The following is a 25,266-nucleotide window of genomic DNA, read 5'->3' as shown; positions in this document are numbered from 1 at the left end:
AATAATGATCATACCTGTAACAAATCGCCTCTCTTTTCCTGTCACCATTTCACGGCCTTCATCTGCGAGGAAACACGAAACTTTGTTGCACAAGAATTTCACAATTTATTTGAATCACACACAGTTACGCGAAACGATGTTGGACCGAATGCAAACCACGTTGAAAGGGAAAATCAGAGTAAATAATTAGTTACCGAAAACCGCCGAACAACGAAAAATCACCACTCACTGCTCAGGCCTGAACTTGTTCTGAATGACAATTTCGCAGCACTCGCGAGACTGCTAATCCTCGGTGTTTACAGAAAAGGGAACACACCGCAAAAACAAACAGGTGTATTCGAGCACGATAGAAGTTCGAAGATCGAGCGAGTAAGAGCACCACAATGCGGTGTTTACGAATGAGATTGATCGAAGAGGGAGATAATGGATAATTTTGTATTGGGAACTCTGGCCTTCGAATACGCTATCTGGTGGCGAAATTCAACATCTCAGCGAGTAGGTCGTATCACTAACAGCTGACTTGGACTATATGCTTGTTTGTGTCGAAACATTGATATTTCAGATGTTTCTTGTAATGAAAGTTTCATTTTATATTTTAAAATTACAGACACAAAATGTATTTTCATAAAAATTGTTTACATTCGTTTATGTACTCCGTGACCTACTCACTCTGATGCATATTTTCACCTCTAGGTGTAATTTTCTAAGCCATGCTTGTGCCAGAGATCGCAATAATACACAGAATGTGAATTATAGATTGTGCAAGTTCACGTGGTAATATTACAATCGTGTGTTTCTTGTTGAAAGTAGATTTATGGCTAAAAATAAAACATCTTGGAACCAATTGGAAGATAGGATTTTGAAGAGAACACTCTAATTTTTAAGATGTTACTAATTTCAAATTTCGAGAGTACTCTTTGCAGCAGACCTACTTGCGAAAGTGATTGGATTCGATGTTTGCATATTTGATTGAAAAGATGATAACTCACGGTTTTTAGAGCACTTTCTCATTAAACGATTAATAAGTTAGAAAAAAAATTGTACAGCAGGTTTGAAGAAAGTGTTTCGAACGGGATACGTTTCACTTTAGAACAGCTGTTTCCGAAATCGATAAAAAAAATTATCATGTTCCGTGCAGACCTTTGAACTCAAATTTGCAAATTTGAAACATATTACTTCAAAGTAGTGTGTTGCTTGAAGAAAAACTGATGTGCACAAGACTTGTGAAACCCATATTCAATTTGACGTTTCAAGCTACAAAATGGTTTTTAAAAAGTTTCTGGTCTCAACTTTTTGCGGAGTTGTGTAAATTTAAAATTGCTGGGTTCTCTTAAAATTAAAACGGGTGGCCCCCTTAATAATTCGTCGATTTAACATTTCGTATTTCAATGTCGAAAATATATCCTTCTTCGATTTCAATTTGCAGTTATTCCGTTTTATCGCAAAATTCATGGTATTGTTCGACTGAATAAACGAATTGCAAATTTTATATCCCACCTAGGCGTACTGTAGCGTACAACGTTACATGTTGCAAATCAAGGAGTTCAAAATTCTCACCCCTCCGAATTGAATAAATATTGGAAAATTCATGAACCGGCTATCATACACAATTAAAAAAACATATGGTATGTAGCACGCGTAACAATGGTCACTGACTGAAAAGTTATCGCGGGATTGGTGTGATTATTATCGTTGATATTATTATCATTACTTTGCTGTCGACGATCTCCCGTCTTTGTCCGCAAAAAATCATTAACGAAAAGTAGAAGCCTGAACTATGCTTATATATACTCAAAAAACTATTTCCATTTACCATAACGATCAAAGGGGGATCACAATCGCACTATCCAAGGCTCTGTTCTCAGTCAAAGAAGCTCTGAAACCGTCAAGCATATCGAATCGCAACAATTAACTCACATGCCAGCCACGAGGTGTTATTTATACTTGACTTCACCGGTGTAAATGCAGAAATAACGCGTTCACGCACACGAACACCGTTCAAACGCGTACCGTACCTACGGGAGCATCGCTAATCTTGAGTTTCTCCTCTGACCAATACCTGCCTCTCGTTGACGTCGACGCCGACGTCGAGTCCGCCTCGGGTTCGGGTCCTGAACCAGGTCTGAGCTTTTTAATTAAACATACTAAGGGCCGGGGGATACTCGGGTCGGTCCGCGGTAGCGGGGGCAACGAGTTCTGGTGCGCCTAGAGTTCAAAGCGCTGCCTTGAGAAGTCAATATCAAATACCTCCAAGTCAGATGGAGTGCGAGATGAAAGGCCGCTCAAGGCGTCCACTGGGACTCGAAAATACATCCTCGGCGCAGACTATTATTATAATAAAAGCGATAAATTATCATCCGTAACACACGGCGTATTACATGCGGGTGCCGTAGAAAATTTAAACAGTCGTCAAAGAGTTCCTTCTACACGTTATAAACGAAAATTTGAAGCAAAAAAGCTGTGGCTCGAAAATTTACGAAACATTTGCCTTGGCGTGTCAGGGGGTCGGAGCGACGTCGAGCCTTTATTTTCGGTGTGAAACTCGGATAGTACTAATGAACGAAAGACCGGTGTAAGTATCGTTCGAGATAAATGCGCCAGCGCGGCGGTATCGAAAAGTGGATAGTATCGTACGCGGTCGGGTCTGCGTATACCCATAATCCTTGTAATTGGCTTGGCTAACACGTGAACTGATGATTGTCGCCAAGGTTCGATATATATCACCCGAAGACGCGGGGACTCGCGGTAAAAGGCCTGCGTGTGCGGAATTCATTGCGAGCAGAAGTCTGGGTGACGTCGCCGGACCGAGATAACGCTGAAAAGCGGCCACCAGGAGTTCGTTCTCGCGTGCAGGACTCCTCTAAGAGCCCTTCGACTGGAATTATCTGCTAGCCTCGCAGGCCTGCCGCCACCCGGATTGCCGAACTCCACGATTGCGAAAGCACAAGAGTCTGAAAGCCTGCACTGGCATACCTCGACATGTGTGGAAATTTGTTGAAGATAGTCCGGAGAGTGTTGCAACTGTGGTGGAACTAGTTGTGGTAAATTCTCACGATCTCTGTCACTCTCTGATCAGCGCCTCAACAGATTCCGTTATACTTGAATTTCTCAAAAGTAGATATTGAGGTTTCGATACAGGCATAAAAATTTCCTCAAATTTACTAAACATGGCGATCAAACGTGGCGAAATTAATATTTTGTCGATGAGAATAACTGTGATTTCATTCGATAAACCGAATTACTATTTGGATCATTTTTCTATTTCAACAAAATTACATTTTTCTCAATCGAAGAACGTTTTTCTTTTTTGTCGTATTTGGTGAATTTTATAAATCTTTTTACTGTGCCGCCATGCCGGTGTGAATGGATTCTCATAATTCTCCAAAAACTCTTGTGGATTAATTTTAATAAGAACAAGTCGATGGTAAGCTTTTATGAATTTTAGGCAGTTTGCTTGCGAGTAAATCCTACTCAAAACTCATTGTGCCGTAGTTGAAGAAGCACCTTTTGCAAACAAATACACTCAATAGTTCCAAATTTTCATATTTTCGTTGCAAGTTCACTGGAATTTTCGAAATTTTCGAACTGATTTTATGACACTTGTTATATTATACGTCATGTTGTAAGAGTTCGGTTTGACCGTAAACTTTGCGTAGTAAAAATCGAGTTACCACTTATTGACATATATATCGAATAGAAATAATACTACAGTGAATTTTGAAATGACGTTTTACTTCGTCAAAATCATGGTCACGCACTTTGGACCGCATCAACGCTCCATGTTACCCAGGAGACACGAGGATTTGTTCAAGACACCGAAATCACGTTATCCTTAGGCAAATTAAACTGATTTTGTAAAGACTCTAATTGTAGACTCAAAGAGGATCGATCATTGATTTTTCTCGCTTACTCCGATCCACTCTCATGATAGTGGTGATCGACCTCTTCAGATAATCGAGAATAACCGTTAGTGCAGCTCACATCTTCAAAAGAGCGGTATCAATTTACGTGTAGTCAAATTTATTTATTCAAGAAAAAGGAAGTAAATTGAAATTCAGTAGCAGGGTGCACGAAATAAAATCGAAAACACTGGTTAACAAAAATTCACTTTTCACGTGTAACATGAAAACTTTCAACTGATTATGTTAGGAACACGATTTAGTATAATATAATTGAAATTAGAATATCTTAGACACGAATGATTTCATTGTAATATAATTTTTTTGGTTTACCCAAAAATACAGTTTTTATAAACAAAAATGAGATTACATACTGTGTTGCAGTACACTGGTCAACGTAATTTCGTAACAAGGAAGGTACTTACTCATTTTGAAATACCTATCTACTCTCATTATGAAACCATATTTATTTCAATTCGATCAGATCTAGTTTTTGTGTTACAGCTACTACCAGTAAAATTGAATGCTCATCGTTTTGACGTATTTTTTTTTTTTTTTTGATTCAGGGTTTTTTGGTATTCACTGTAAATACCAGTTAATTAGTTACAATAAATAAGAAAACACCCTGAATCAAAAAATATGAGACAAAACGATAAGCATTCAATTTTACTGCTAGTAGCTGAACACAAAAACCAGACTTGATCGAATCAAAATAAATACGCTTTTATAATGAGGGTAGATAGGAATTTCAAAATTAGCAACAACCTTCATTGTTACAAAATTTTCTTGACCAGTGAAGTCAAACGATACAATATCCGACACACTTTTCGTAACGAACGTTGATGGGACGTAGCGAGTGTGTTAAAGTCTCTAAACTCGCGGAAACACGTATGATGTTTTGATATCTATATCACACCATGCTTTTTTGGGGAGACCTCTCGATCCAACGCCGAATCGCTTGAGGTCCCGGTAAAGCAGCATGCACTCCGGTACTTAGAAAATCTTTCAGGATTCAACCACCTTTCAATGTCCTTGGCGAGAACGAGAACTGGACCCGGTTTAACAGCTACGAGCTTTTTGCGATACAAGCCAGTGCATTAGTAGTTCTGGTCACGACTTGCGATCACTCGGATGACCGCCAACAGCTACCTATCTTAGAGCACTTCTTTCTCCCAACACCTTGTTCGACGATGACAACATACCGCCGGTAAGAAGAGTCGGCAAAAACTTACAAGTTTATAATTGAATTTATACGTACGTGTCTCCAGCACCTGTGATTCTTGCTGTGGTCAAGTTACAGAAGCGTCGGCATCAAAAGTGCATCTTTTGATCCGTACTTGAGAAAGTTAATTATATTGGACATGAAAGTAATTTTTAACTAACAAGGAGAATATCAGACTTCCGGATCACAGATTCTGCTGGAACTTTTGAGGGTGTTTTTCGGACTCGAAATATTGAACTTTTAATGAGCAGTTCCATCTTTTTTTTCCCATTTGCTGCACTATTTTTTCCTCCGTGCATCATATTAGTTTTTTTCTAGTTTTAATAATTTTGTACTTTTATATCTGTATTCTTTTTCCTTATTCAATAATGCAATATTTAGTCAGTTCGTATATTGACTTTGTCGTTTGTTTTACTTTTGTCGACTTCCATTTCTGACGACAATTCTTTTGGCTGCCCGTGTACGTAATGTCTGTCTTCTTTATTATACGACGTATATTTTCTGTAAAATGGCTATTTTCTTTCTACAGTATAGCTGTCATTCAATTATGCACGTTTTGTTTTAAAGGCATTTTCTTCACATTAAGCGTAAGGCAATCCACGTGGAATCAACTTTCGAAGAAATTGATAGGTGTTGGGTAGAGTTGACATTTTACGTTAAATAAATAAACAAATGAATGGTTGATCAATATCTGCACTTTTGAGATAAGTATAAATAAATTTCAATTTGCCAGGAAATTTTCCTCACGCATGTATTGTTATCCTTCGTGATCTTCTTCATGCCAATAAAAATATCTTTTAATCTAGCGGAAAAGAATTTATCATTTTATTCTAATAGCAATTTTAGAATTGTTCCGATTTAAAAAAAAATTTTGAATCACCAATGACAGTTTTATGAATATGACCCGCAAGGTATTATAAAATATTTTGTATCGCACGCAACGCATTGAGATAAAGGTCTGTTTGAGTACGAACTTATGTAAGAAAATTTTTTCATTCAGAACAAACTGTAATTGAAACAGATAAAAGTTTATCGTTAACGCCAAGTCAATTACCTAATAGGTTCATACTCGAGTCAAATCTTTTTTTTTCAGACAAACTCGAAACATTTTTGCTCTGAGTGAATTCAAACAAGCGAGGCGTACTGAAATTGGATTGTTTCGAGACGTTCCCTTATTTCATCCACCTTAATAAAGGGGGCATTTTGTACGGTGAAACCTAAGGAACCTTACTGGACACTGAAACAAGTGTCTGATTAAAAATAATTATGTACCAGCAGGACAATTTAGTGAGATTTCGTGTTAAGTACATATCGAATGTAATTGGAAAGTAACTAACCCTATGTGCATATAAATTACATTACATAACACTTGCCGGTAAAAACGGTTAACTCGACTATGAAAATGACTGAAATCAACTATCTAAATCTTTAAATGCTTGTAATGTATTAAAAAAGTGGAATTTCTGAAATCACTTATCTCAGCGCAAGCATCCCATTTATATCGATGAGTTGAAAACCTCTGACCGAACGAATTTTAACGTAGACATAAAAAAAATTTGAAATCTATACCTAGGAGACTTTTTGAATCAGTAAGCTGCAACTGTGCGAAAATAGATTTTGCTGTGCTTGTCATATACTTTGGAGCATGTGCAAGTAATAAAATTTGTACAAAATACGAAATTCTTCATCATGCGACCAGACAATCAAGTAACGGAACTTATGCAATGTGTAATACAACTAGCAGCTTCACTTTGACCTATATCAGCGATTGATAATTTGATTGATACTTTGGAGCATGTGCAAGTAATAAAATTTGTACAAAATACGAAATTCTTCATCATGCGACCAGACAATCAAGTAACGGAACTTATGCAATGTGTAATACAACTAGCAGCTTCACTTTGACCTATATCAGCGATTGATAATTTGATTGATACTTTGGAGCATGTGCAAGTAATAAAATTTGTACAAAATACGAAATTCTTCATCATGCGACCAGACAATCAAGTAACGGAACTTATGCAATGTGTAATACAACTAGCAGCTTCACTTTGACTCATATCAGCGATTGATAATTACGGTAATCCGAGGGAGTATTCACTTGTTGAAATCACAAACCACTTTAAAAATCAGGCACTTGGAAACCACTTAAAATCATTTAAAATTGCTCAAAATTATGTGTAATTGCGTGAAATTGCACGTGTATGCAATTGTGGAACTCACAACTTGAATTGCAAAACAATCGCTTAAAATCACTCATAACCAGTTGTAATCGCTTAAAATCTAATAAAATCGTACGTCCTTTCACTTGTTGAAATCGCATCCAGTTTGAAAAGCAGTCACTTGAAAATAGTCGAAATTGCTTGAAACGATTCCAATCGCACGTCACCCAATCTATGAGTGAATAACCCCTCGCGGTAATCGGCCTAATCGTGAGTCACACGTGAACCGGAGGTCGGAATACGACACCATGATAAAATCGACCGGTGATTTTCTCGACTAGCGGTAGGATAACGAGTGGGAATTTAACCCGTAGAGTTCGTATCCGACGATTAAATGGGAAAGCGAGTCTCATGCGTAGACCACCGTGGTAACTCGGCTTGGCATGGCCTCGGCATAGTTGACCTTTGTCAAGACCATCTTCAGCATCCATGATATTGAACCGCGATGCAACTCCAGCCGACCTTTCTCCATCTCATAGTCTAATGCACTTGGGCATTGCAGCTCCGGAGCTGGAACTGCAAGTGAATGCAGGAAGCGTTGGAATATACTTCTCAGCTTTGGCATTACTGCGCCAGTTGTGGAATCTCCAACAGTACTCTGATGGAACTCTGGTGCATCTAATGGCCAATCCGTGTCCTGACGCGCACCCCTCAGACTCCTGTGCCAGTCGCTCGTCGTGTTGCTCCAAGGTGTAGATACCCGGTGATGTAACCGCTGATGCAACTTATATCAACTGAATCCTTGATCAGCTCCATGAGACTCGAACAGTCGTGCTGCATGCTGTTCCGGTCTTTCGCTCCCAGCACGAGAACATCAATTGGCAAAATGGACACTTCTGGTACAGGAATGCTGTCACCACAGTAGAGTACGTGTGGAGGAATCCACCAGAACTCGAACATTTCCCAGACCACAACCGCTCTCATGATTCTTTGTTTTTTTTTTTCATTTTTTATTTCAACTTTGATCATACTACGCAAGAGTATCTTTTCTGATATTTGTAATAATTCTTTGAGCCTCTGTTCCTAAGCTATGAATAGCCGTTTGCGATCGCACAAATTCAGTCATTTTAAACTGTCCTAATGCTACAACTGAGGGCAGATAGTGGCAAGACTAAAGTGAAAATAAGTCACCTTGATTCTTCTGTCAGAATCATTCATTTATATAACTTGGATCTGTTTTTCGCATTCATACTTTACCATTAACGCATGTATGAAACTATTTCCATAATGCTTCGTATCAAAAAATCGTTACTTATATCTTAAGATTGCGAATGTACATATCCAAGTTACAGACGGTTGATTCATATTTGACTCATTACCAGTATAAAACGAAGTCAATTGATCCGGTATTTGAAACCAATAGATGACTGCATGTCAAACATATGTTCACAAGTGTCCGCTAGATGTTGCATAGGTGTTGTCTTGATCTTAATGTTTTTGAGAACATTCGTCAACGTACGATTGATATTGTTTCGACTTTTGGCTTATTACCAGTCAGTACCACAACTCAGGCGAAGAGTCATCGTTTTATCGTCTTCCTGCCAACTGCAACTCAAATTTTTCGTTACATTACACTAGCCTCAATTTGTCGACCATATGTCGACGTTTCGACAAGTGTGCTCTCTTGGTAATAAAGTACTGTAATATAGGATTCAAATACCTGATAATATCGGTTTGATCCTAGACTCTTTGATGGCAAAATGTGCTCGTCAGTGATCGTGAGTTAAAATTTTGAAACTCGTCTGATATAGCATATGAGTACGCGTACCAACTCCATTTTCAAGGATCGTTTAGTATGGATTAGTGTACGGTAACTGGTTGTGAGCTGACATTCTGAAAACCAAGATCGCTTCATCGGAAATTTGATTTCTTATGGTTATAAACCATGGTTCTACACTTTAGTACGCACGGAACTCATTGTTTTCTCTCTCTTCAATTGTACCCCCTTAACTTTCAACAATTTTCTCACTTTGACGACCGTTAACACAGCCAAGTCTGAGAATCGTTAACCCAACTAATCACGTGCCCGGTAAGTAATTTATGTACATAATTAGGAGCTGACGAATAGCATGCAATATGATTTTCATTGTCTCATTATCGAGAACATTTATGCAATTCCACCATTGAAATTTCATTCGATAAATCTACGAGACATGCGTCGCATTAATGTATCTCTACGAAAATCACGATGTCGCCATGGTGCCTTGTTGATCGCATAGATACAAGCCCATGAGAACGCTCGGTGAAGGAGCAGCAAGTTCAATGATGGTTTTTTCTCTGGAGGACCATCGGCCAGGGTGTTTCGCACGATAGGTTTGCCCGGAGTTGACAATAAATTCTGTCGTCGCGAATACATAAGTGTAGCGTAGGTGAGAACAGGTTGAGCTTGCTCGTGTTTACCACCGCCTGGGATTCTATCGCTACCCACTCTTTGGGTGCCAGGAATCGTCAGATAGATGCGCTATCAGTTTCAGTACATGAGCTACCATCCATACTCCGTGTTTTGCATGCTTGTGTCATATTAGACATAAGCGCTAGTGAACTATAATTGCATATATTGGTATGTATAGATATGGAGAATCAAATTTTAGTACTTACGGCTGATTCTAGAAAGGTACCGTCGACTGCAGAAAGACTTTTTGACGTGGAATCGATCCTGAAACAAAATTATTATATTCATAAAATCACATGTAGAAAAATATGCATCATATTAAGGAGTAGTAAAAAAAGTTGTTCGGGCGAAACTTCAAATGTGTTGAGTCCATAATAATTTAGTCACACATTCTAACTTGTACGTTTACTTTCGAGAAGTGCACTAACAAAAATCAAGCAAGTACAGAACCGATGAAATTCGATAATCAATCAGTCCAAAGTCTTTCAGGGTATTTAAAAAGCAACGTATTGATCAAAGACATCGCGAGAATGAATTAATGGAAATCGATGATGTATTTTATAAACAATAAGATTCGCTCCACGCTAAAATTTGACACATTTGGAAATCCATCCGTACTGTAATTTTGGAATAAGAAATTGTTATTCCCTAATTTCATTTTACCGAGCTCGAAACAGGTCGGAGCCAAAATTTCAAGAGATGGTCGGTCAAGGTCGATCAAATTTTAGTTTGTCTTATGATATTTGAAATCTATAACGACTTTGAGAAGCACAAACAAAGTTGGAATAGATGGGTGATTCTCACTCGAGTGAAATGGGTTCTAAGTGTTGACTCTTTGATTTGACAATTGGAACTGAGAAATGAATTCAACTGACACAGTATAAAATCCTGTGCACAATAATATGTGTCAGTTCTAATTCAGAATGTTCTAACTATTCCAATGAATTACTTATGAATCAAGAAAGATTTGTTCCCGTATTGAATCAGGGGTGAAAATTTTCATTTTTTTATATTGTATTTCTTTCAAAAAAGGAATATGCAAATCAATAGTAGCATCTTTATAGAGTCTTCACTTTTGTGTATACATTCGAAAGTTCCCCGCCATTGTTTTCAACAGGAGTTTAGACTGTTTATTTATTTTAATTTTTTTCTCTCGAAAACTTCTAATCAAAATAAATGATTTACAGCCTAGCAATTATTTTCTCACAGCAATTTATATTTGAGAAATAAGGTGTCACAAGTTGTCAACCGATAATGCTCCAAAATTTTCTATAATTGGTTAGATGAAAACGAGAGGCGCACAAAAAAGATGCCTTCAAATAAACTTGCGAATTGTATATGAAAGTTAAAATTCAGAGCCCTATCAATATAAGCAAGAATCTCTCCTTATGCAGCAGGTATATCAATGTCCTTTGCATGCCACTCAAGTCTTGCAAATCATATCTGTTGTCAAAGAATTTTTCGAAAAGATGCGAGGCTACAAAACAATATTTCCAGTTGTCAAGACGAAATTTGCAATTGTTCAGCAATCTACTGTTCATTCATAAGAGTAGTTAGACCGTATGGAAGGCTTGAACAGTTTGATAATATATAGTGTTTTACCTCGAGCTTTGAGATCTTGAAAAAATTTACAGATAAAGAACTTGAAACTTGATAAAATGGTACAGCTGAGTTGCACGAGTTGTGTTCTATTTATTTCTTATGCAACCTTACGGCGCTGATGTTTAGAAATTTTTTTTTTTTTTTTCGAATAACAGAAAATCAGTGCCCACGTAATATATTCCGGTAAGCGAGAAATGCATTTATAACTTCAATCCAAGGTTCTGTTTTACGTGAAAACTAATCATACAACTTCGAGCTTTGCGACTGACTTGATAAATATAACCAGAATGAAATTAGCTTTTTACGGATCAAGCTGAATTCACCTCAGTAAAAAAAAAGAGACAGTTCGGAGTAATCGAATCACAACTATTCTTACGTGTAAGCTCTTTTGGAGAAGTCATCTTCAGAACAATTGAAATATTTATTATCTCGATCGAAGGAAAGCGCATACACATCAATATTCGACAGGATCCTCGCAAGGGTCACACCGTTAATAGTGTTAGAAATTATTTTTACTTGTCTGACGACTAATTAGTTGATCAGTAATCGCAGCAAGGTGCAAATCAGCACTGAATTCGACAGTGAAACTTCAAATTAATAGGATGGAAAAATGTGCGAGGTATAAATGTTTACGACAATGTAATGCGCGTACTTTCCGACTCGTCAATTTCGACATAAAACTATATTTGCGAACAGAAATGTGCAATATTATTGTTGGTAATGGAATAGTGAGAGAATGTTGGGATTTCTAAGTAAAGTGAAACCAGCGGCTCGATGGTTTGGTACAGTTGGATCGATTGCACTTTCGCAAGTTGAGCTTTCTTTTTTACGACGGGATGCCGGTAACAAGGAACTCAGTAATAAAGTTGTGTCTTGTTAGGTTTAAGGACGATGCACCATGCGCTGTGCGCTAGCACCTGCGGCATCAGTGTAACAATCTGCCCCTTACAATGAAATTACTTATACCTGAGTTGCATTATTATGTTTATAATGTACGAAGTGAAAAGTTACAACCGTCACGATGCTTCGATACACACGTCGGTCATAGATTACATGTAGGTACACATATTTGATGACATACGTAAAGAAACAGCAGAACAAATTATATAAATTGCATCTTACGCCTCATTATTTTAGCGGCATTCACTGCATATATTTTTAATATATCTTAAATTTGCACAGCATAGATATCTCACGTAAGTTCAAAGTAACACAAATTTCATTATATTTATTTTATTGCTCATGCATATCGTGTGTTTAAAATATATCTTTCGTTATATTTGACGTCATTTTTTTTTTTCGTTTGGAATACCATTCTAATGCCACTCCAAAGAAACGTCAAGGAAGCCAGCAGAAATATTGTGATTTTTTATACGAGTTAGGCTGCTTGTTTAGAATCGTGAATGATGTCAATTTTCTCGAATTTGACAGCTATTGCAATCTTTAAACTGGAAGTGTTGAATTTGAATATTTTTTCAGCACACGTCGAGTGGCATTTAATTAATTATCCATTAGGGTGGTTCGAAGAAAAAGTTTTTCTCTTTCGGTATTCAATATTTCTTAATCTTTGAATCTGGTTCTTTAAGCTTTTCAAAACTTTATAGCAAAGTATAGTTATCATCAATAAAACACTGTGGATTTTCTCTTTGTCGGTAAAAATTGGTAGTTTTTAGATTACTTTAATGTGTGCTCTAATGATGATAACTATTCTTTGTTACAGAGGTTTGGAAAGCATGAAGAATCAGCTTCAAGGATCTATGCATGAATTTAAAAAAGTTTGAACAGATTACGAGTTAGTTAACACTTAACGAAAAGTGAAATTTTCCCTTGTTAAATGAATGTGAAATAAAAATTTAAAGAGCAGCCTGTCAGACTTGACACTTTTTTACGAAACACCAACATTTGAGAGCAAAAGAGCGGATAAATTCAATTTCTATTGTCAACCGCCCTTATTCTACCCTGAATGAAATTTTATTGCAATATTTGCTTTTCCCCCATACAGAAAAGTAGTATAAAATATAGCATTTTAGGGACAATCGCGGTACAGTCGTGAAAAGTACGATAGCGAGTAACAAAATGCACAACATTTATAACAATTTTTCAAAAATCATATAGTAATTCTTGCTTGTCAAGATAATATTAATATATATAGAAATAGTATAATGTCCTATTATTCTAGGAATGTTTACGATTGTACCTCGTTTGTTCCTAAAATGCTATACGGGAAACCAAATATTGCAATAAAATTTCTTTCAGTGTAATATTCTGAATCCTGAAAAGAGAGAACTTGCTACGAACAAATGGATGGAATACTTCATTTTAATTTTATGTTTAAAACGTAGCATAAACTGCGATGTGAGATACAAGTTTAAGTCGTTATTTTAAACGTCATATGATGTGATTTTCAATTACCGGGCAAGTCAAAGATTCACATTCAGGAAATAAATGGCAACATTCAATTACGCATTAATGACAAGGCGGCGAAAACGCGTCGTGATTGATACAATGTGCAGGATGGGTGATGGAAGAGCCACAAGGGGGACGAGAAACGATCACGGATTTTTTGTGTTCATAATAAACGGGCTTGTTGCCCGTAAGCCGTCGGCAGGATGTATAAATACGACAAAATGTGGCATGCGAAATGAGATTCGTTTACGTTCCATTTTTTTGTTTTTTGTAACCGCTTGTTACCGTGCAATTTCTTCGCCAGGCGTGCGAAGGATCCTTGGTAATTAGACACTTTACATGCATTTACAATTAAGGCCAAAGCAATGAATTCATTTTCGCGGTACGAAGAGGACGTCATTGCTGAGCTGATAACATCTAGAAATTATACTTATGAGACTTTCCTTGCATTCTGTCAAAGACTTAATCAATTACGAACAATGGTTCACATCGCTCCACTTTATTTATCAGAATCTGCACAGCTATATATTCCTATACATTTCTAAGATATACGATCCGAATCTTTTGTCGTTAATATTATTTTTTATTAATAAGATATTCCTTTATTTCTAACGAAATTGTTTCCTATTGCATTGTTTCGTTCTTTTTATAGCATAATTTGTATAAAATTGTCTACGAATCGTGTCGGAGTCTTTCGACTCTTATGAATTTTTGCTCTCGATAGAAGCATACGGTCAAAGAAAACTGGACATGACAATTTTTTATGCCCTCATCATTCCGTCATTTTATCTTGACGTCACATTAATTTCAGATTTATACATCTATTGACCTGTTTAAAATTAAAAACCTGTTTTTTTTTTTTTTTTGGAAACTGATATACTTTCAAATATACTCTAGCGGTTCCAACCAACGTGCGTATCCTGCGTCTAATTTATTTCGGTAAGAACCGTGAAATGATTAAACGTGACATGGAAAAAACAGCCGTCCTTTTCCCTATTTCACCCCATTGTAATAACCGCCGTTTAATTGTCGCCTTCCTATTAAACCTGTAAGAGGAGCGCCCCTGCACGATATCCTTCAATTAACAACGATACCTCAAATTTCCACCACAATGTGAGGATCGAGTGCTATACTTAGGCGCGACTATCAGAACACAGATCGGGAATTACGGTCGCGAGGCAAGACACGCAACCGCAACTTAATTTTGTCTCTGACGACCGTATACGAGCAATTTAGTAGCCATATGCGGTATAACGATGCTGTATGCAAATTCAGAAAATTACCTCTTCCTGAGAACAGAGACCATGCAAAGTCCCGTGAAACGAATGCCCATGTGCATGCTTACAATGAAGCGACCAACTACCAAGAAGACTAACGTGCAAGATTTACAGCAGTGTTAATTTCAACCAACGGAAAATCAACATCTTACGCGATATCGTCATTCTTGGGATGATTCGACATTTTTGATTCCTTCATTTTTGGATAGTTTTTTTCAGAAGCTTCGACAGCTGACGATGGATAATTCTTCTTTGGCAACCGAGGAGTGAATAACACCGTTGCAGTATAATAGGCGGCTTGCGACATCCCGGAAATTCAAGTATAATATATAAATTACGAGGCGTAATTTAGCGATTGGACATCAGCAAGTGCGCGGTAACCGCAGACTAGCAACTAAAGTAACGGAGCGCCGAGAGGCCTAATACTATCTTATGACGCCCTAATGAGATGTCTTCGACTCTTTACTGCTACCGCTCTTTATTATTTGCTCCTCCAATAATCTATTTGATATCTTGGTCCAGTTCTCTGATCGTTTCCGCGGTCTGGACCACCAACAGTCTTCGATTTGCTCCACCTGCTAGATCAGCTACTCTTTCCGGATTGCACGACGTCGACTCGGCCAATTGATGTTCCTGAAAAATAGAGAAGATTGTTCTGTCTGCTGTAACTTTTCGCGAATGGAAATCAGTTTCAATCTTCTCATGACCGTATCTAAAAGACTCGAATCCAAACAAGAATGTAACCGAGAAAACCATGCGTCAACTTGACGGAAAATGAAGAATTCCCGAGAAAGAATTCTAGACTTATTTGTTTTATAGGATTTCTGAACATCTAAGATCGCACCGTTCTTTTGACAAATGTGTCCATTTACCGTTCCTCGACATATCACCACTACGAACCAGCCTCCAAGCCCGCGAGCGAATCTCTCATTATTATAATTAATATGGGACTTCCTGTAATGAAATCAAACCTTTTGCTTCACCAAAAACGCACACAGACACTTTACTGACATAAAGTAAGGAAGTGGATTCGACAAGCAATTGATGGTTCAGACGCGATCCAACGATCGCACTTGGCCTGTGCTCCCCCTTCGATGGTTCGGATGAGAGTGTTTGCACCTTCACTCCTCACCGCTTGCTTCGGGAAATCGCGCGCAAAAAGCATGTTTTGATTCAAAGGTATTGCGGTTAGGCAAATGTTTTGGAAATTCTTAATAAATCTAGCTTAAATCTGAGAGATGGGGCGCCTATACTTCCAAAATATGGTTTTTTATGCGACCAGTATTTCAGCTTGACGGCATTGATGAATCTTAAATCGGTGAGCGTATTCTGCTTGAAAAGATCTTTCAAACAAGCCGTCATTTGACTCTCTCTCTCTCTTGCTCAAGCTTCTCATCCTGCCCCTCACATCCACCCCTCTAGGTGTGGCGGGAAGGTGTCCATCCTTCCAAAAGGTTCATTTTTTGATCCCATAAATTTCCTCCAAATTTCATTCTCATCTCTCCATCCGGTCAAAGTCACCCAGCGCTACCGTTACTTTTAGCGCACCCTGCATATTGGAAAGTAAGAAGGGGATGTAGTGACAAATCAATCAGCTCACGCAGCTGTTGACATACTAAAAGATTTTAATCGTATATCAACGCGCTTTCGTCAGAACAAAACTGTTCATTTAATTTCGATTTGGTATTTAATTAAAAGGTGGTCGTGCGATTTCGCGGCTTGGCATGCCGCTGAGGTCAGCCAGGTGTCTCGCATTCCCGGTCTGAAGCGTTTATCAAGTTATTAACAGCAAATTGCAGTCGGGTTGTTATTACGTAGAACGTGGTTTCCCAGCAGAGTGTCGCCCCGTACATGGCTTCACTCGCTTGAGACCTCAGGGTCGTGAGACTCTCAATACCCCGGCATGTCCCATGGTGTTCTAGAACCCCGGTCCCTTACCATTTCAATGTTAACCTTTCCAAGATTTCGGAGCGCACTTCTCTTTCATCGGATCGAAGACCTTAAATTTCTTTGCCGTGTTCGCATATTCGGTTTTTCATATAGTCCAAAATCTGACGAAATAAATTTTCACGAAATGTAACCGAAACCGCAGGCTTCTGTCTCAATTCCAAAACCTGCCGGAGAGCTTTTTGAATTTCACCGTTTGAGTAACAGGATTTTTGGTGGCGCTTGGTTAATTGTTTTTCCTTATATTTTTAATATTTTTTTTTTTCTCACTTTGCTTAGGCTTAAGTATAAATTCATCAACTAAACGCAAAGGGTCGTATGTGCCGGTAAATATGACCTTTTGGTCCTGATGAAAATTGAAAAACTGATTTTCTACAGTGATTGCATAAGGGCGTAACTTCCAAAAATTATTATTGTTATTCGTATTATTCCGATAATTAACGATTTGGATAATTGACGCTCGGAAAATCGATGTCTTCACTGTATAACTTTATTATTTTCAATATTTCAAGCATTCTAGTAGTCTTCAAAGCGTTTGCATAGAAGAAACAAAAATTGGCGATTGCGACCTTTTGTTTCTATCTTTGTACAATCTTTTCCAAGATCTTCAAATTTTTACAGATTTCGACTCATTTATGCATCTAGACGGTTTAAGAACGTTTGCAGAGAAAAAAAATTCGTACAATCTTTCGTTTTGATCTTGTTTTTTTCACGTATACTTACTAATAAAAAAAGCTTGTATCTGCCCAAATGCGACCTTTTGCCTTGATATTTACGAGCACTTGATTCCAATTAAATTACACATTTCGATCGTTTTCAGAGCGAATGGTAAAAATAAAAACACTACACACCCTTCGACCACTGTAGTCGCATTTTTAGCTGCACCGACCTTATTCCATTAGACACGCGATGTAGTTTCAGGAAGCAAACTTACATGTCAGATGCGCTTCGATGCAATGACTGCGGTGGGATAACTGTACGATTTGATTTTCTATTGTGCATCGAAATCCACGTTTATATAGGCGTGATGAATACTTGTATGCGGCTGCTTCGAATAGAACAATCCTTGCACGTTCCTTGAGCCGTGTTTCTATACCTGATTGCTTTATTTGTTGCGATTCTTTGGTAGACAATGCAATAAAGACGTCCGCAATATAAATCAGGCTTGTCATGATCGCTGGTTCACATTATAGCAAAACAATTCTTACTTTGCATAAACAAATATGACACTTCCTCTTTCCCAGAATCAACAATCTTATAAGCGGACATTGCGTTCACCCACATTTGTCTTCCGCTTTTTGCTGCGGAATCTTACGAGAGATCTTGAACTTCTCGTTCCACTCCTTCTTTTCCTTATTCTTACTCTTCTTCGTTAAATAATTCGATCTTAGACAGAGAAATTCAGAAAATGTAGATGCTGAAGTGAGAATACAGACGTTTCTCAAAAATCTATTGCATTACCCGAATCGATGCTTAAAATCAGAAAAATAATACCGACTGAAACAAAAAAAAAAAATACCTCGCAATTCCGATTATTTTCAATATTTCAAAACCCCCCGTTACAAACCCAAAATCAGTGCAATTTGGCTGTCTATACGAAACTGAGTAATAAATACTCATTTGTTTCTGTCAATTTTTACTCCATTCAGGCATGAATTCATCAATTTTGTATACCGATGCTCCATGTGCTCTGCTAACAGAAATTCGATAGGCTCGTATTCAATTCTTTTAACCTCAGTGCATGTGATTTAAACACGAACAGCATAATATTATAGTGTAGAGGTATAAACAATATAATATGAGAACTGAGCAAGCTTATGCAAAATAAAGTTATGATTGTGTAACGCATCACAAGTACGCATTGCATACTTGAATTCCATCACGTGAAGAGGTTGTGACTTCTGACACACTACTACCCACTACGTTTCGCGTGTTAAGAATTCCTAAATGCTGACTAGAGTGAAACTCTTTTCGTTTTCTCACAATTTTCACACTCGTTATTAATGGGTAAGAAAAGCATTTAATAATGATCTCGAAAAACTATAAAAGACAATTTTGAAATCTCAATATTCTCGGTTTCCTACTCATGGCGAAGATTGAAAGATATTCTTTTTTTCGTACCTCCTTGACGATTTACTCTTCTAGCAGAATTCTCATCAGAGATATGAAATTATCGAATTGAAAGTGATTCAAATAACGGTGTGTGAAATTTTGGAAGTCTATGAGAAAATGAATTTTGATTTCTATTTCAAGGCGTGCAGATTTCAAGATCTTCCAAGGTGGCAGCTGTTTTAATTTGTCACACTTGGTTCAACGTATTTAAGCATTTTCCATGCTTTACTCATTGATTGTATATTTCCTTTTCTCTTTGGAAAAAAATAGCGTCCAGTAGTCTCGGTGATAGGCAGTGTGGGAGCGGCATGCTTCTGTCGGTCGGTTCCAAACGGCACTTTCACTCTTCTGCAATCCTGAGGACACTGGCCGACCCAGATCAACTCGCACTCTCATCCCAGCTGTTTTGACCGTATTCGTGACTAAGCCATACTAAGGCACCGAGAAAGGACTTACAGACGAATCTGGACACCTTCGTAGGGCGATGGCACCAACGGTAGGCCACTTACCAGCTACGTCAAATTCAAACAGAATTTCCTTTAATCTACGTGTGACGAATGCTTCCCAAAATCGTTGTAGAACAATCCGTGATTACCTAACTTTGAGATCAATGCATACTTGTTAATAGATGAATCACAGATGATATCAATCGATAAGTCTTATGAATATTTATGGAAATCACCAGTAGTCGACAACCATTCACCAGCGCTCAGCGGCCAGTAGAAAGCGCCAGTAGTAATCGACCACGAATACCAGAGCAAGAATGTAAAATGAAAACTTCACGCATGACCTGAGAACACCTAAATACCTACATTCTGCTAGTAAGCTTTGATAGGGTAATTCTGAGAGAGATGCTCCCCTTAAGCGGAAAATGTCATAAAAAATCATTCGCTTACAAAATCGAAACCTTTACCGCGCGAACTTTGTACAAAAACTGTGTTAGGCAATGAAGAGTACGGTACAAGGAATTTGAATCTTCGTAATTGCATATAATTACAAGAGCTATCAACATACCGCATCGGCCATCTCACCCCTAAGGTATGATTCTAGATAAAGATTTTCAAAAAATACTGTACAAACAAATTATGTTATACCTGAACATTAATAATCTACTGGATCCGACACAATCTGCTGGTAGGAATCATTAGCTCTTTGAAAATTAACCGACGCTGTCCGCCTTAACATAGAAAAGAAATCTGTCGTCGTATTAATATTCATCGATTTTGCAAAAGTCTTTAATCTGATCAACGATTCTAAACTTTTTACCAAATTGAAAATCCTCAACTTCTCGGGAGAACTAATAAAATAGCTTTCCTCGTACCTCACTGATAGATCTCAAGCAGTTTTACTGTTAGATCAAAATAGGAAGTGCTCAAAGTCCAAGAAAATTTATTCTCGACTTCCTCAGGGATCTACATCAGGACCATTAGTTCTTCTCCTATTCATTGATGAAATTTTCTCTGTTCCAAAATACTTTAATCATTTATTTTTTACTAGCGATTCACAAATTTATCTTGATGTCTTACCTCGTGAGGTTAGAGAGGGCCTAAATCACATAAAAAGCGATTGTAATGTCATTACGGTTTGAGTCTCTGATAGTGGATTAAAGTTGAATCTAAGGAACACCAAGGCAATGATCTTTGGCAGCCTATTCTATCTGAGTCAGCTAAACGTTATTCAACCGATCGAAATTGTTGCGAATGGGGCTTCTATCCAATATGTCCAATCAATTAAACACCTTGGATTGCATATCACGGCTGATCACACCTGAAACACACAGGTTTCCAATGTTTTCCGAAAAATGCATAGAGTTCTACGCAAGCTTAGGTACATGAAATGCCCAAGAGTTTCACTTACCGGTTTTATTTCACGACGCTTACCGCAATATGGTGGATCTTTAACTGTTGATGATCGCATGTTCTCGAAAGTTTGAACAAATGAAACAAGAAAAAGCAATCAGACAGTTATCTAAAGCAGAACCCAAAGCCTTCAAGTTTCAAACTGCATGCGTACTACTTTTTAAATATGGGTACGTGCATTGGATTACCAACGTGCTAAACGCTTGACCCACGACCTTCACCCATGGGTTGCCTATCTCAAATGACTGACCAATTTATGCAAACTTGATCACATGTTCAAGTCTGACACATTTACTTGTTAACACTCTGCATAATATCATTATCCGAGTGTATGGATGCAAAATTAACCGTCACTAATGTTTCGATAATTTTTTCACATAATTAGAAAAGAAATCGGAAATCAAAAAAAAGATAATCAAAATTTCTCGGCCAAAAAATTGCATACACAGCTAGCGTCCGATAGAGTCAGGAGAGAAACGAGAATGGAATGTATTAAGTATATACCTACAGAGAGCGAGGCACTCCTCATACCCTGAAATCAGTTCTATCGTTGATATCACAACTGATACCAGAGTCCTATGACTCGTATAAGCGGGCTGCGGCAGGTACGGCAATTATGTAGAGTTTACATACGTAGACACACACACGCACACACACACGCGAGCGAGCGCACGTATGTACATATGTAATATTAATAGGCACATGCATATGTTGCATGCATACGTATTATATACGGCGTACGGTGTATGTAGACAGGAGAAAAAATCCAGCCTGCGGCGTCACCGCATCACAATCGTCGAGCCTCGGTCGAGTTCTACTGATATCGCTTCGTGCGTGGGCGAGCAGCAGAGCAACCGGGCGATGGGGCGACGGGCAGGTGGATCTTGGTTACCCGCCGGCGTTAAAACCACTCCGCGGTCCCACCTGTGTCTGTGTGATGCCCGAGCCTACGCAGGTACCGTCGTCGATCCGCAATAATAAACGGCGAAAGGCTCGACGCGCCTAGATCGTAAGCGCGTTTTATCTTCAGGGGAACGTGGACGGGGGTCGCGGATCCGATGCAGCGGTCCGCAACGGCGACTCGTTCGAACCCCTCGGCAGCATTTAACGAAAGTAATTCACCGGGCACTCGAGTCTGCGAATTCTGCTTGGATATTTGATCAGATTAGCTACAGGTTACCTATGCATTTAATAGTAAGATGTGAGCAATCATTTCTTTTTACATTGGAATACTTGTGCCTATGAGCTACTAGATTTTTATCATCTCTGAAATGCGAAACGGTTGGTTGGGATTGCCAGATTTTGGATACTCGAGTATGCAGGGTACTCATGTCGGAGTGGTATTGATTTCGAGGAATCCCATAGCTTCTCTGATTAACTTTAATTGAGATCCTTCCATTCATGGCACACGAAATCATGTGTAAGAATTACGAGCGTGTGTATAGTAGACTGGGCCAAAAAAATTGACTATTTTTTTTTTTTAAAAATATATTCAGAATATCATTCAGTATGGCAAAAAAAAAATTTCATGAAATTTTAAGCCCTTAATATTAACTTTAAGAGGTCTATCATCGCTGTTTTTGATTTTTAGTAATAATTTGATGTTTTACGTCAGAACTGTCGAAATATTGAAGTGAAAAAATTTATGTTCACTTATCCCTTTATAAAATTAAATTCCCTAAAAAAAAGGTCTGATTATAGATTTTTGTCAGACAAGCCGTTTCCGAGTAATTAAGCTTAATAAATTGATATAATTTCTCGATTTGACTTTTTTAATTTGGAATTTCGTGACTAACGAATCAATGAATGTATAAAAAAGATCATGACAGATTCTTAAAGGAAATTTAATGTTCTACAAAAAAGATCTCTTAATATTTTTGCCTCAATTTAATTTTTCAAAAGTTATTCTCAATTGAAATTTCAAGTTTTTCTTCAATTTTAATTGAGAATAACTTTTGAAAAATTAAATTTTCGCTAGATGGTACTCACAGATTTTCCACGTTGGTATTAATGTCGGAAAGATAAATGCTGATCCTGTCAAACAATAACCAAATGAATACAGACGGATGCCGACGATGTTCATGGCGATCCAGCATCATTGGACAATCCTGACCACAAGTATGACGGCGTCAGAGGCTTATTACTGATCTTAGGCATCGGCTATCTGCTCATAGGAATCGTCAGCGTCGAGTCCACTTTCGCACCGATTACTGCTGAAGTGATCTTGCGCAAAGAGTATCGCGCAGTCTCGGAAATATTTCGATACCCTAAGTACAGCTGCTGTGTCGAATTAGTGCACCAGCTGTTTGTCTACACTTGGGATGTACGTGTGTGGAGGATTTGGCTGGATTTGGATTATTGAAAATTAAAAATCAGTTTCTTTGAGTCGTTGAGAATCGTTACTAAAGTTCTTGTTTTAGATGTAACCGAGAAGGAGCTGCATCGACGCAGCTGATTGTAAGATATGTACGGATATAACCGAGGCCGGTGGTAACATTGAGTTGGGTCTGAATCAGGTAGTCGGCTAGCTAGGATCATGTGTGGCAATTGCTGCGTTTCTAGTGTGAACGCCTACTGGACTGCAGCTGTGCTGTCCGGCTATCTTCTGAATAGCCTACGATACCAACACCGAATGCACTTCGCACAGCCGGATTGCATTTACTTACGTTGCATTGCTCCACCTTCTTGCGATGGTTTCACTTCAAGTCATTGCCAGTGGTTCTCTTCGTAGATTCGTAAGTTCGTTCAATCTGTTGTAAACTAGTAGTATGCGTTTACGGAATGGATCTATAACGACTGCATGTTTCGTCGTCTGCTCAAGATTAATGCGCACGCGTTAAAATACGAAAGCGACTGTCCATCAGGGCGATCAATCGTCATAGACGAAGAATCTCTGCGATGTATGCAACCTCAAAAATTTTCGTAGTTGTAAGTTGAGTGCATAAATGTGTACCGTCACCATAAAATCCTCGATACTCAGTACCTTTAACCTCCACTTGCAGCGATAATTTACACGTCACAAGTATACATCTTTGGTAACCAGCACAGTGAAGCCAACTATCAATTTGATTAACAATACTATGCTGCTTGACGCGTCTTCATTATGCAGTACGCATACCGATACAGCAACGAATGAAAATGATTAAAACCTGGGTCTGTTGAGATTCTTATTTGCACATATACGGGGGATTCCACATCAACCAAATCCATTTTTCGGGTCACGACCTCGTTTTAATTTTCTAGATACTATGAAGTATATTGTCACATACTCTGAAAGAGAGGGTCTTACGCTAATTTCCAGATCTTTCAGTATCATACCCATTAAGATACCCGCGGTTCCTGTTCCAAATTCAAAAGAGAAACATACCCTGTCATTCTACAGAGAATGCAAATTCGAAACTTTCAGGTGACTTGAAAAATTAACGACGGAGCTAGGAATCGAACCTGGTATCTAGAGATGCTTTGCCGGAGACTTATCCACTAGACCACCTAGCCGTCCTGTCACTCTAAACAATAGAGAAATACGAAACGCAATTTTTCTCAAAAAGGTAATCGTTCATCGTGACACCAATGTTTTCCATCTTTCGTGGACGTTTGAGTCGAACGATGTCTTACCTCCCAAGAAATGTTCGAAGCACACCATTTCGTTGTTAATTTCTAGAAAAAATCAGGTGAAACATTTAGCATGTGGGTATTAGCAGTGAAAAGTCAAAAAAATTTACGTGAGACTCTCTGTTAGAGTGGCCAGAGCATTCATCGATTTAAAAAAAAATCAAAAGAGGTGAAAATGCCCTCTTACCGATATTGCTGTTGGGGCTCTTTTTGCTAGAACATAAATTCTCTCTCTCTCTCTCTCTCTCTCTCTCTCTCTCTCTCAACGGTAAACAGGTGTTTCACATCGAAGGGTTATTATTTTGGCCTAGAAATCGAAGCTGCGTACAGCAATTAGAGGATTGGATCGAATAGCGGTGAGGCTTGGCGTTCGACGTTGGAAGATGATCAATGATAATGATTCCACCGAACGTGATCGACATGCGCGATCCCGTGCAACCACATGTGGCGTACGAGTTCAACTGACCCCACTGCTCCATAACATGAATCTCAAGTTTGAACTCGCAGCCCTCTTCGACGCCGATTTGCATGCTGATGAAGCGCTGACGACGTTCGAATAACTGTGCGGATAACTGCTGGTAGTGGCGATGCTCTACAGGCATCCAAGTTCCGACGTACAGAACAACGGTTCTCGTATATAATGCATGTCTACATGCTGATAGTCGTCGGATATCCAGGTTTTACGCGAGGGTCCCGGATCCCACCTTCGGGTCGTT

General features: G+C 38.4%; 1 protein-coding gene across 1 annotated transcript in view; it reads right to left on the bottom strand.

Moving 5' to 3' along the window:
* LOC124294087 overlaps window positions 1-25,266 on the bottom strand; it is a 193,305-nt gene that overhangs the window by 46,884 nt on the left and 121,155 nt on the right. The window contains exon 3 of the mRNA XM_046737946.1: window positions 9,942-9,999. Within this exon, the coding sequence (XP_046593902.1) occupies window positions 9,942-9,999 (58 nt within the window). The remainder of the gene's footprint in view (window positions 1-9,941; window positions 10,000-25,266) is intronic.

This window comes from Neodiprion lecontei, chromosome 4 (assembly GCF_021901455.1).
Source record: "Neodiprion lecontei isolate iyNeoLeco1 chromosome 4, iyNeoLeco1.1, whole genome shotgun sequence".
NCBI classification, from domain to species: domain Eukaryota; kingdom Metazoa; phylum Arthropoda; class Insecta; order Hymenoptera; family Diprionidae; genus Neodiprion; species Neodiprion lecontei.
The sequence above is the reverse complement of the archived record's forward strand: the minus strand, read 5'-3'. Positions and strand labels throughout refer to the sequence as shown.